The sequence below is a fragment of the Euprymna scolopes genome, chromosome 37 (assembly GCF_053919585.1).
Source record: "Euprymna scolopes isolate OS-2025 chromosome 37, ASM5391958v1, whole genome shotgun sequence".
NCBI lineage: Eukaryota > Metazoa > Mollusca > Cephalopoda > Sepiida > Sepiolidae > Euprymna > Euprymna scolopes.
In genome coordinates this window covers 83,290,625-83,304,187 of record NC_136518.1, presented here as the reverse complement: position 1 = coordinate 83,304,187, position 13,563 = coordinate 83,290,625, and the positions used below count along the sequence as shown (strand labels likewise).

The following is a 13,563-nucleotide window of genomic DNA, read 5'->3' as shown; positions in this document are numbered from 1 at the left end:
ATTTTTTCCTATCGAACTCAGGAATCTACACGGAATTTTGAACAGAACCATTTATTTAATTGACGGAGGTAGCATGCTCTCGTTCCCTCATCCATGACTTGTGGAATTCTTAAGTAATTCGCAATGAGGAGCAAATCTCCCACCTTTATAAGAGTGTAATTTTTATAACTGAATTTTGCTAAGTGCTATATCCACTGTACCACGGATCCTTGCGGACATCGACCGAAACGTTGTGAAGATGACACTGAAGATGAGAACAGCAGTTCGAAGAATAGTCTTTGGAAATTTCGGCTGCAATATTCCAGATGATCTACACTTAACGGTTATGATTCTGATATCGTCAACCAATACAAAGAGGAAATAGGAACACATCGAAATAACGACATATCTTCGTTTTAAAAGTTAAAACACGGTTATGTAGATTCCGTTTCGTATAGTATTTTCCTAACGAGATACTCATGGATGTTTGAATAAACAAATTAAACCTTCAAGATCTTTATAATGTAATTTATATGCCCGAGTTATAAAAAAATAGTCACCGCTCTCGAACAATATACAGTCTAGTCTGTATATGCTAAAGCATTTCACGTTCGTATGTACTTTATCACCTTTCATTCACCGCTTCATAGCGAATGGAATAAAACCTGTCATGGACGTGCCTCAGAAGCCGAGATGCGTAATTGGATTTGTGTCAAGGATATTGAGAATGGTGATGACTAGAAAAAATCTGAAGCACGAGACGTCGCTCGTTTTAATGTTATCACTCATGTCTTCGTAGCTCTTCAACTTTTTGAGTAAAAAAAATAGGAGGTTTTACACTTGTAATGACCCTGGTATAACCGTTGCATCATCTGTAAAAGTATTGGTTGCGCTTTATGGCAAGTTGTTTATCGATCTGTCACAATGATCGATTCTTCAATCTATAGACGCTAAAGCATTTCATGTTTGTATGTATGTTATCATTTTTCATTCACCGTCGAACGACATACCACCACGATGTCTCATCACCCACCTAACTACGTGGGTGCTGGATATGACCTTAAACTATATCCAGTGGTGAGGCCCCAACTTGCGGGCTTTGGGGAGTGTAGAGCCACCCTTTAATTGCCATTGCTCCCAGGTCCAGTTTAACCCAGAGCGATAGTACCTGTTAGGGTTCCAACTATAGGTTAAATAGAAACCGACTCGAAAAAACAAACATATTCTATTAAAAAATTTTCATCCAAAATCACTGGATTTGGCATTAAATAACCTGAAAATAGTTGATATGCCGTAAAACAAAAACAACCAACAACCTAACTACGTGAAAACAATTCAGATCTACGAGAGGAATTTGCACGAATTTCGAACGGAAACTTTTATCTTACCCACGGGGGTAGCATGCTCTTGTTCTGTCATTCATGACTTAGTTGGAGTCCTAAGTAATTCGCAGTTGTAGTTTTGAGTGTTGCCCGCACTGAGGATTGAACTCTTCACCTTTAGAAGAGTATAACCTTATAAATAAATTTTACCAAATACTATATTTCTTTTTTATGCTATTTCTATTAATGACGCGAGCGAAACTGGAACAGTTGATGATGCCTCAGTTTGGAAACTGTGGCGTATTTTTACATGTGAGCCATTACATTTCTAAATTTTAGAGATGTGTATTGGTTTTTGGTACCGTTTAGATTATTCGGATCCGTGGAGCAGTAGTTAGAATACTTGAAAAAATCAATCGTGAAAGTGAAAATACAATTGCGAATTGATTAGGTCATCTGCCCAGTTATGGCTGACAGAACAAGAGCATGCTACCCCTGTGTAAAAAGTTAAAGGTTCCGTTCGAAATTCCGCCTGAGATCGACAGAAACATTCTCGAGTTTGACAAGAAAAATTGAAGAAGGTCGGAGAGTACATCGGTTGAAACGTTGTGAACATAACAGTAAAAATGTGAATAGTAGTCCGATGAATCCAAATAATACGGAAAGCTCTTACACTTTTCTGTCTTTATCTTTTCTTTTTTTAACTTTATGTTTGGGACTTACATTTGTTTGAATATAAATGTTAGTGCGAACACTAACAAAGCATAATTTCCCATCCGACATTTTTCGAAGGAGAGTGTACGCTCGTTTTGAATAGTTTTTTTTTTATGAATTTAAAAGGCATAAAACTGAAATTGGAGATTCAGCGGTCGATGTAAATTTAGAAGATAAATGCGTGTCTCGATTTAAAACTGACAAAAAAAAAATCTATATAAAAATATAAAAAATAATATAAAAAATTAATAAAATAACTTTTAAATAATCACGTTGTCAAAAACAAATTTTACTAGCTGGATACCCGATGTTTCCCGGTCGTACAATACGCTTAAACATGATATTTTTTGAAACATGATATTTTAATTCATGCAGATTGCGTATATATAATTATAGAATCAATCCTCTATTGAATATTATATATTACAAAGAATAATTTTCTCAGTCAACTAATTCGCAATGAATAATAATAAAAAAAAATAATGATAATGTCGTTCATCAAATTCCGTCTGTGTTGATTTACAATATTACGTCAGCTTATATTTGGGCTTGACGATGAATGCCCTGGAAAAGTCACTTCTGATTAATGTTTAGCTTTAAAATATGCAAATGAAGAAGTGACTAGCGGCGATTTTAAATGATACATCTTTTTTAATCGTAAATTGAACTCATTAATAAGAAAAAAAAAAAACTGTGATGTACACCCGGGGTTGAACAAGGGGTCATTCAATTTGAAGTCAAATGCCTTACCACCGAGCTATATCTAAAGATGACAATAGATCTGTGTTTTAAAAGAAAAAAATGACTTACTGAGATTTAATTATTTTTCTTGGCCGGTGAACTGTAAAATATTTCCCTGTAAAAATTCTTCTTTTCTTTTTTAATCTATAAGAGAGAAATACTATTTTTAATATCGGATTTTTTCGAGTTTCGATAGTTATCGGATTAATTTTAAAACATACTTAAAATACTGCCAGACATATAAATTACCTTTGTGTGAAATTCGTAAACGATAGGCTCAGCCGTTTCGGAACCTATGAGGAACTCTCTCTCTCTCACACACACACGCACACACACACAAAGTGACTTTTATATTATAGTAGAGACAGATATTATTCATTTTTATGAATTTAAAAAGATCTAAAACTGAAATAGGAGATTCAGCAATCGATGTAAATTTAGGAGAAGATAAATGGAAAGGCCGGAGGAAGAGTTGGCCGAAACGCCGTGAAACAACAACTAAAAAAGATGAGAATAATAGTCCGCAATAAATAAATTAATAGAAATAATACTCATCTCAATAATGAATTCCAATTAAAATAATATATATAAATGGATTTCTTGATTTAAAACTGACAAATAAATCCATATAAAAATGAAAAAAAAATAATAAAAAAAAAAAATAACTTTGAAATAATCACGCTGTCAAGAAGAAAATTTATATTAAGGCCTTTGTGTTTTATATAAAACCCAACTTCTGGCGCAACCAATAATCGTAATAAGAAACCTATTTCGAATTTTTTTAAAATTTCAGATACCTAAAGATAAAATAAAATTTTACATATTTAATCATACTAACCCTAACCCTAACCCTAACCCTAACCCGTGAAAATTCTACATTTCTTTACTTTCTTTTAATTATAAACATAATTTGTAGAATAAATATTTTTTAATAAATAAAACAATCGTTTTCGTTAAAAAATGTCGGATGTTTGCACTAACATTTATATTCAAACAAATTTAAGCCCTAGTCGATGAAGTAAAATAAAAAAGAAACAATCGAAAACAGATTTGGGTTCATCGGACTACTGTTCTCAAGTTGAGTGTCATTTTTACAATGTTTTGGTTGATGTAACCTCCAACCTTCTTTCATGGATATCTTGTCGAACTCGGGAACATTTCTGTCCTGTGGCGCAGTGGTTAGAATATTTGGAAAAATCAATTGCAGAGGTGATGTTCTCTTAAAGGTTCAATCCTCAGAATGAGCGACCGAAAAATACAACCGCGAATTACTTAGGACCTCTATTAAGACATGGCTGACGGAACAAGAGCATGCTACCCACATGAAGTAAATAAAGGGTTCCGTTCAAAATTCCGTCCAAATTCCTGGTATCGACAGAAACATTCCCAAGTTCGACAAGATACACCTGAAGAAGGTCGGAGGTTATATCGACTGAAGCGTCGTGAAAATCACACTCAAGATGAGAACAGTAGTCTGACGAATCCAAATAATACGAATAACCAATCCTCATCTAAAAAAATTTAGAAATGTTTTTAAAGTTTGACTTTATTTATAGTAATAATTAGATCTTGATGAATTGTCTATTTCGAATTGTAATCTGCGGGGGTCTTCGCATATAACTCTCTTTTTTTCCCTCTCTCTCCATCTGTTAGTCATCTGGCGTTATATGTCCACATATCACCGACTTCTCTTTCTCACGAACCAGGTTTATACAAAAATGATCAACACTTGCTTATTATTTGTCTACAGTGACGCTAACTTTCTGTTTAATCAGACAATTCCATGTCGCATCCAATCTAGTGCACTACAACATCTGCTATAGTTCGAAGATGGAATTAGCTCTCCGAATGCAGGCCTGGGCAGGTGATAAGGCGACCTTGGCTTGCCTAGTAACCAGGGTCCCCCTCTCGGCGTCGCAGACAAAGTCCGACAAGCCAATATTGTAGGAGCCAGCTCAGCTGCAGGCGTTACCAGAAAGGTGTGGCCGTGCTTCACCATTCTGATAGTGCATAATTATTTAATTTAATTATTTAAGAATCAAATTAAAAAAATACTTTGTTTGTTTTAAATAAGATTCGCACTGGGAATCATATCAACACTGACAAAAGAAATTAATTAACGCGTAACCATGTTTTTCTTACCCTGCTTTCTTTGAATCTCATGCCAGCCCAAAACTGGTATTCGATTCATGCAAGATGGCCCAAAAGCAGTCTGAAACATTCCATACATTTTTGTGGCATTTTAACCAAGTTTAAAACAGAATTGTATTGCATATCATTTTTCTAAAATGTCCTCACGTCCAAGTTGCATTTTAAAAATTCATAGCTGTGACAATCAGGCTTTAGTCGTGTGTATTCCAATTCCTGCTGTAATCATTCATTTGAACCTGGAATCATAAAAATTGGTCAGTCATCTTATAAAATGTATAGCAATAACATACTGAATTTTCAAGGGTCTGCGACAATTTTAAATGTCTGTACAAAAAAGTCTGGAAACCCAACGAAGACGCGTCGTAACCTACATTACAAAAAAGTGAAAATTTTCTGCAGGTTGATGGTTCAATCTGGAGAGCGGTCAATATTTAGAATAACATTGCGAATTACTTAGGACTTCTAGCCGGTCATGGCTGCCGGAACGAGAGTACTTCTTGTAACGGAACAAAAATATCTTATTTTTTTTTTTTAAAGTAATGAGGAAATGAATCGTCTAGTTTGTTAACTTTGCCCATCTTTTAAAAAAGGGAAGGCATATGGTTGGCTGTGAACTATGCGATGCTTTATGATCAATTACCTAAAATTGAATATTTTGACTCTATCTGCCCCCTCCCCCTACCACCGCAACCGCAGTCGAGCATTGCAGACTCTTTGACCCAATTCTGAGATTGTGACATGCGCAAGCCGTCGCCTGTTTCCGGCAGAAGCCCTTTACCGACACACCTGGACATCAACTTATTTATCTTTTTCCTCTTTTCCTTTTCTTCTTTTTCTTTTTTGTCTTATTTTCCCTCTTTATTCTTTTTATTTTATTTATTTTATTTTTAAAATTTTTTTTTTTACATGGGGTTCACCACTTATCAAAGCCCGAAGGCCACTCATGGATAAGGGTTATTGCGTGTACAGTAATCAATGAAATAGTATTGTAGTAATCATTAGTATTGGGTGTTTAGATAGAATGTCTTACTTAAGGGGGCGGTTTGTCAGGAGTTTGTTTATGTTTGACTTTTTCTTTCCTTTCCAGGGCAATTGCTCTTGACATATCGAAGGCCTTCGATAAGGTATGGCATAAGGGCCTACTTCACAAGATTTCCAGCTACGGTATTACTGGAAATGTTTTCTCAATTATTAAATCATTTCTCTCCGATAGGTTCATAAGAGTAGTGGTTGATTGGCAGAAATCAAAGACCCACAGTATTAATGCTGGAGTCCCCCAGGGGTCCATCCTGGGCCCAACTCTCTTCCTGATCTACACCAATGATCTCCCAAAACACATACTTAAATCATTCGTTGACATCTATGCTGATGACCCGACCATCTATGGCAACACATCAAAGGCCGTAAATGACAAAGTTCTCTCTAATTCTCTCTCCTCTGATCTTGAGCATGTGGTACAATGGGGGAAGAGGTGGCTGATCACTTTTAATGCATTCAAAACCAAGCTTCTATCTGTACATAATACAACTTTTTCTATTTCGATAACTACTTACTTCTGAAAAATTTAAATGCGATTTTCGTATTCAGCATAGCCGAAAACATAGAAAAGTCGTCATTTAAAAGAAAATTGAGGTGTTTACAAAATGCCGGCGTGCCTTCATGCATTCATTTTTTTACGTAATAAAAGCAATAGAATTTTACGAATTAAATATTTTTCAATTTTTAAACTTTAAAAATCTATCAAAATTTTTCTATTGGTTCAATTTTTACGATATTTTCAGGGTCAATGTGAAATTTTATGCTCTTTCCAATAACCAAATATAATATTTTAGACAAACGTTTTTTTTCAAATTCAAACCCCATTTTGAAATTTTTATTAAAATTTTAATAATCAATCTGGTGCTTGTACAGTTTAGTCAAGACATAAAAAAATGAAAATATCGAAAAAAGTTTAAATTGTATGTATCCGTTATGGAATGAAGTTCTCTGGAAAAAAATTTCACTTAATTTCAATCAAGTAGTTTTTTTTTTTTTACAGCGGAAAAAACACGTTTTTATAAGAGCGCGTTTAAGGCAGCCATCTTGGATTAAAAAAATTGTTTGAATTTTAGAAATGCCAAAGGGAGATAACTCCAGTTAAAGCGCTTATACCCCTCCCCTCTTTAATACTAGCTTTTCTTCCTAAAAATCGAACATTTTGTTCGGTATCATAACAAATGTTTTTTCGCTGTAAAAAAAAACAAAAAAACTACTTAATGAAATTAAGTGAAATTTTTTTTTCGGAGAACTTCGTTCCATAACGGATACATACAATTTAAACTTTTTTTCAATATTTTCATTTTTTAATGTCTAGACTAAACTGTAAAATTACCATTAATTTATGTGCCAAAGTTTTATATATATCACAATTTGAAGATATAAGATCAATAAAGAAAATATTCTAATTTAAAACAAAAAAAGAATAGTTTTTTGGAAATTTACCTGTAAAATCCAAAGTATAAAACTTAAAAAAAACCCCCAAAAACATGTTGATTTTTTTTTTAAATGAAAGTTCATGTTATACTGACATCGTCAAGTAAATACCAGACGCTGACGGCAAATTTTTCTATTTCATTGAATGTTTTCTTTTTTTAGATATTAAAAAAAAATTTAGTTAATGAAGAAGTATTAAAATGTATCAATCAAAAACTCGTGTATTTCATTAAAAGAATTTTTTAAAAATCGATGAAGCGGATTTTTGTTCTAGGGAAAAACTTATAAGTGAATGTACGTTTTTTTTTTAACTACGGAAGATGAAAAATACATAAAAAATACATGGAATTTAAAATATAAATATGGATAAATTCTTAACAATGAAGAATGGAACTACTCATTTAATAGTATTTTTTTTTAGGTAAGTGATTTTTTGGCATTTATATATATATACATATATTTATAAGCAAGTCAAGATATGTTGATTTTCTTTATATCTTTTTAAAAGAAAACCGCTTTAAAGAAACAAATATTGCATAATTTGCTATTAAACCTGTTATTTTTTTTTAAATTTGGTCTTTGCTCCTTTAATTGCAAAATAATTAGGATTTGAATTATATTTTCAAGTAGTTATAAGCTTAAAAAATAGTAAGTTGAATTATTAAGGTTCTGATCATCATTTTTAATGGCCACTTTCTGATACACCTATAGAACCTCTCCCAAACATACTGGCAATAATTTGGTTTCGTCCTTCCTTTCAGTGTTTCCAATAAGGGGGATTGATTTACTAGGATTTGTATTAGAAGCTGGGCACTTATTAAAATTATTTAATTGTTGAATTTTTTGCATTTTGGTTAAATTTGTTAGTTTGCTAGCGCTAAAAGCCAACACAAAAAAATTGAACAAAAGACAAAATTAAAAAGAATGGTACTCATGCAGAATTTAACCCCCCTCCCACACCGGATTCCAATTAGTTTAGGGTTCGACCGGCAATCACCGGATTCAGCTGAGCGTTGTTCGACTGTTGAAACACTAAATCAACATTTTATTTATTTTTTTGCGTAATTAATTAATGATGGGAGTATTTTTTCTGTTTATTTTCTTAACATCTATTGACAAAAGAAAATTTGTACATTCTCTTAAAAAATAATCTAACTTTTCTCTACTTTCATCTTACTATTTACAGTGTTCATATAAAGCATTGATTTTTTTCTTTTCATAATAAAAATTCTGTTTTCAAAAAGAAATGTTTACTGACAACTTTCTTTAAAAAAAAATGCAAATTTTTCTGAAAAAAAAAACAACAACAAAAAAACAAAAAAACTTTCACCTAACAATTTATGGTAAATAATTCACCTTTTCTTGGGAAAAAAACAACTTTTATTGATAAAAAAAAAATTGCAAAAATAATAAAATAAATAAACAATACAAAATCCAATTTTTTATGAGGAATGTGTTCCATTTTAACAAACTGAGCCACAGCAACGCGTGGCCGGGTACAGCTAGTATATATATATACATATATATATATATATATATATATGTGTGTGTGTGTGTGTGTGTGTGTGTGTGTGTGTGTGTGTGCATAAATCTAAATAATAGAAAAATGTACAGCTTATTAATTATACCATTTAGTTCCCAAGGACACAGCGTGCGAATGCTTAATTCATCGTGATTTTTTTTTGTTGCTGTGTATTTCTCGCGGTGTTTTTCTAAAGAATTTCACTTCATGTAGAATTTATATGGTTGCAAAAAAGTTAATTGGAAGTTTCATGATTCATTTAGAAGCGCGCAAGCACCTGTTCTAATACCCACCTTCCCCGAATTAACAGAGTCGTAATTTCTTTTCACGCGAACGTAGTTACGCATCTCAGCTCCATTGCTATTCGCTAATGGTAATCGCATGCTATAACTTCGGGCAGATAGAAAAAAAAGGTTAGAATAGAACTCATGCATGAGAGATACATCATATGTGCATGTCTCTCTATATCTATAAAAGTGAGAATGTGTGTGTGTGTGTGTGTGAGAACACTTCTCAACCTATATACTCTACGAATTTTGCTCTACAAACTTGAAATGTAGTGTATAGAATATTCAGCAACAAAACTTTTTAATCGATTTTCATCCGGAAAAAGAGCTGCTAATGGGGTCAAAATTGAAAAATAGATACGGAGGAGTCATCGAATTTTTATCTGTTTGTCAACTGTTTCACGAATGCGTATGCGTGAATAGTTCACATTACAGATTATGCATTAAGATTAAGTAGTTTGATAACACCTTTTTAAGGGTCGTATCACGCTGGTCTAATGGTTATCGTATTTTACTCACTATCTTTCGGTTTCGATCTCAATCTGAGAATTTTTCTCTACTTACAAGATGTTAACTTGTTAGAAAAAAAATAATAATATTCGCATGCACATGTGTCAGTTTTTTGTTCATCTTTGTTAAGGAATATAACGTTGCGTTTAATACCGGACAACGTTGGGTACATCTAGAATTTTCTAAAACATACGAGGTGACTTTAGTAAGTTTCCAAACTTTTTTTGTATCAGGTTGACGGAAAAATTCTTGTGATTTTTAACTTTTAAATTCACATGAACATATCACGGCTCAAACAAAAAAAATATTTATCGAAATAAACACCACCAGAACTAACATACTTATGCCAACGAAAAACATTTGTATTCATGTCAGTAACGTAAAGTATTGCATTCTGGTTACGATGACGTCACTGAATGCGCTTTTGATATTGCTTAGGTTTTTGAAGCATTTCTCACGCAGAAAACTGTTGAGATGCTTGGAAAAGTGGTAGTCGATAGGTGAGACGTCTGAAGAGTATGGCGGATGAGGCAGAATTTCGTAGCCCAATTCGTTCAACTTCTGCAAGGACGGTTTAGCAACGTGCGGCCAGGCATTGCCGTAGAGAAAAATTGGGCTTTTTCTGTTGACTAATACTGGGTGTTGTTGTCGAAGTTTCTGATGCATTTCGTCCATTTGTTTACAGTAATTTTGCGTCGTAATGGTTTTGCTTGTATTAAAAAAACGTAATAAATGAGACCAATCGCAGACCACCAAACAGTCAGCATGATTTTCTTTTACTGCAATTCTGGCTTCGGGAAGTGTCATGGAAATTTGTCAGCTTTAACCACTGAGCTGAACGTCGCCAGTTGCCGTAAAGAACTCACTTTTCATCGCAGGTCTATACCCGGTCGAGAAACGGGTCGTTCTTGTTACGCAAAAAAAAAGAGAAGATGACATTTCCTAATGGCGTTTCTTTTGGTTGTCATTCAATCTGTGAGGCGCCCATTTTTAAAGGTTTTTGTATTTCAAATCTCTCAAATGTTTGAAAATCGTCGTATACTTCAGAAGCAAGTTCTCGAACAGTTGCGCGTAGATTTGCTTCGACTAAGGCTCTTAACTGATCGTAGTCAGCATCCGATGCCCGACCACTACGCTCATCATCCTAAACTAATTAACCGAACGTTATGTTTATAAGTTTGCAAGACTTCGTTAAATTCAGTTCCATGTAAAGAAGAAAAAGTTGGTGAAAATTCATATACGTTCAACACTTGTGTACAAGACAGCGATTAATAAATATTACCAACATTTCAGTTTATCTAGAGATTAGCAAGGAAACCCGACGTTGTTCGGAATTGAATGAGAATACACAAATGTTCCACCATGCCATACTTTTATTTTCATTGAAATCAGTGATATCACCCATTTTTAAATCAAATCGATTGATTGCTCTAATTAGGGACACATCGCAGTGTTCCGGGGGAAAGATTTACATGCTTCCCCACAATGACTTAGGCCACAATACATTGAGGTCTTCATTGCACTGTAGAGAATCTGCTATTGATTTTTTAAAATTGTCTGTAAAGAATTACTTAAAGTTTAAAATGCAAAAGTCAAGTATCATGGTTCAATTGTGCTCTAAACAGAAACATTCATTTCGAACGCGCCTCTGATTTATCAAAGAACCAATTGTTGATTTTATGAAATTATTTTTACAAAATCACTTGAATTAAACGTACAAAAATCAAGTATCATGGCTCAGTTGTGATCTAAAAGTAAACATTCATTTCGAACGCGCCCCTGTCTTATAAAAGAATTTACAGTTGATTCTATAGACTTTGCCTTTCTGCTTGTGCGGTGATGAAACTTATCAAATGCACTTGTGATGTTAGGTTTTATAAAGGTTTTAACTTTGGTCAATATCGTCCTTCTCTAATAGGATTTTTTCGATTATTATAAATTTTCGATACGTATCGGAACCATTCCGATACAAAACCTATGTAAGAACATTTTCAGACACAGCAAGTATTTTCGTGTGAAATTAAAATGAATGACCCATCAGTTTCCGAGTCAACAGGGAGCCCTCTCTCTTTCTCGCACACATAGACAAATTTCATTTTATGCAATAGTAGAGATATTTATGGGCATAATATAAGTATAGTGTTCTATTTGGTAGCTTAAATATTTCAGATTTGCATTACATTTGATCCATCAGGCGCCAATTAAAAATAAGATTCCCTGGAGTTTTATTTTCTCAGATTAAACGCGAACAAGCTTCTTTACTTTTTCTTCCAGGCGAAATGGAATATTTTTTTTGTTTTACTGTTTCATTATTTTCTGTTTCAGACTTAATCGGAAACAAAAGAAGCATAATAGTTCCAGCGAGAACTACCAAGATGTAACGAAATTAATGGAAAAGATACATGGAAAGGAAAGTCCCCATTTAATACCAGTTTATATCGAATGGGCAAAAATATCCTTTTTTAAAATTTTCAGTATGTCATGTGCGCAACTTGGTAACGTCTTCAAAAAAGATATTTATATATTATACAGGGTGGCCCAATTAAAAAGATCGCCGAAAATGTACTAGAGAGAAGGAACATTCTTTTATTGTTTAAATTATCTGCAGTGTCATAAAAGATGCTGGAAGTGTTCCTAGTTAACATCGATGCATTTTTGGTAACGTTTAACAACGGTTGCAGATACAACCTATAAATCATCTCTGGTGATTCTCCTGATAGCGTTGGTAATTTTCTCCTTTAGTTGGTCTAGATTGTGGAAATCATTTGCATAAACTTTTTGTTTTAAAGTCCCCCAAGAGATAAAAATCACAAGATGACAAGTCCGGGGAACATGGTGGCCATAACCCTTGGCTTATTGTTCTCTCTTCCGTAAACATATCATGAACTCGTGCCAGTGATCTGTGAGACATGTGGCATGTAGTGCCATCTCGTTGAAAAAAAGAATTGCCTTTTGTCTGGTGGTGTCAGTTGGTCGGTAAAAGAAAGATCAGAGGTCGGGCTAGTTTTAAGAAAGATTATAGAGTATGGGCCATTTTTAAGTGGGCCACCCTGTATTATAATTTTATAATTATACTAGCATATAATCCCGGGTGTTTGGAGGTGTATGTTGAGCAAAAAAAGAAAAAAAGCGGTAAATTTTTTAAAATTTGACCCCTATTATGACCCCTTAAAATTTATTGTTTTTGGATCAAATCTAGCTATTACGTTAGATCCACGTCCAAGGAACCTATATCTAAAATTTCAAGTGTTTAGACCCAAAATTGTCGGAGGAGTTTTGTAGAGTTCTCAAAGGTCAACTCGTTGAACTTTGACCCCTTATCAGCCAAATTTCTAACCAAAAAAAAACGATCACAAAGATCTTCCCAAATCCCAGTACCCTGTATATCAAATTTCGAGTCTGTAGACTAAATATTGACAGAGTTATTGCGTAGGGAAATGTACACAGACACACACACACAGACACGTTCACTTTTATAGATATATAGATTAGCGGGCTGTCCGGCGATATAGAAAATGCAAGAGAAGTAAAACAAAAATTAAACCATGAAAACTGAAACTGTGAAGTTGTAGACCGATAACTACCCCCCCCCCTCCCCCAATCACTCTCCCCTTCCCATCTCCCTTTCCCTCTCATCTCCCTTACCCCCAATCTCCTTTATTCTCTTCCTACCCATATTACTCTTCTCTCTTTACCCGCCCCCAAAAAGGAAAAGCAATTATAGTAAAGACATTGAAATAGTCGAAAGGTAAAGGAAGATGGAAAGACCAAAGAGTAAAAGCGTTTACGATACCTCCACTCGACTAGTGCAGGCACCCTTACAGTGGCTATCCATAGTCTGTCAAGACTGAAGAAAGCCACACAC

General features: G+C 34.0%; 1 protein-coding gene across 3 annotated transcripts in view; it reads left to right on the top strand.

Moving 5' to 3' along the window:
- Window positions 1–13,563, top strand: part of LOC145261255 (tetratricopeptide repeat protein 23-like) — a 190,472-nt gene that overhangs the window by 109,061 nt on the left and 67,848 nt on the right. For 2 of the 3 annotated variants that reach the window (XM_080119653.1, XM_080119652.1), the window contains exon 7: window positions 12,024–12,150. The exons of the other annotated variant lie outside the window; for it this stretch is intronic. In XM_080119653.1, the coding sequence (XP_079975779.1) occupies window positions 12,024–12,150 (127 nt within the window). The remainder of the gene's footprint in view (window positions 1–12,023; window positions 12,151–13,563) is intronic. 3 annotated transcript variants of the gene reach the window in all.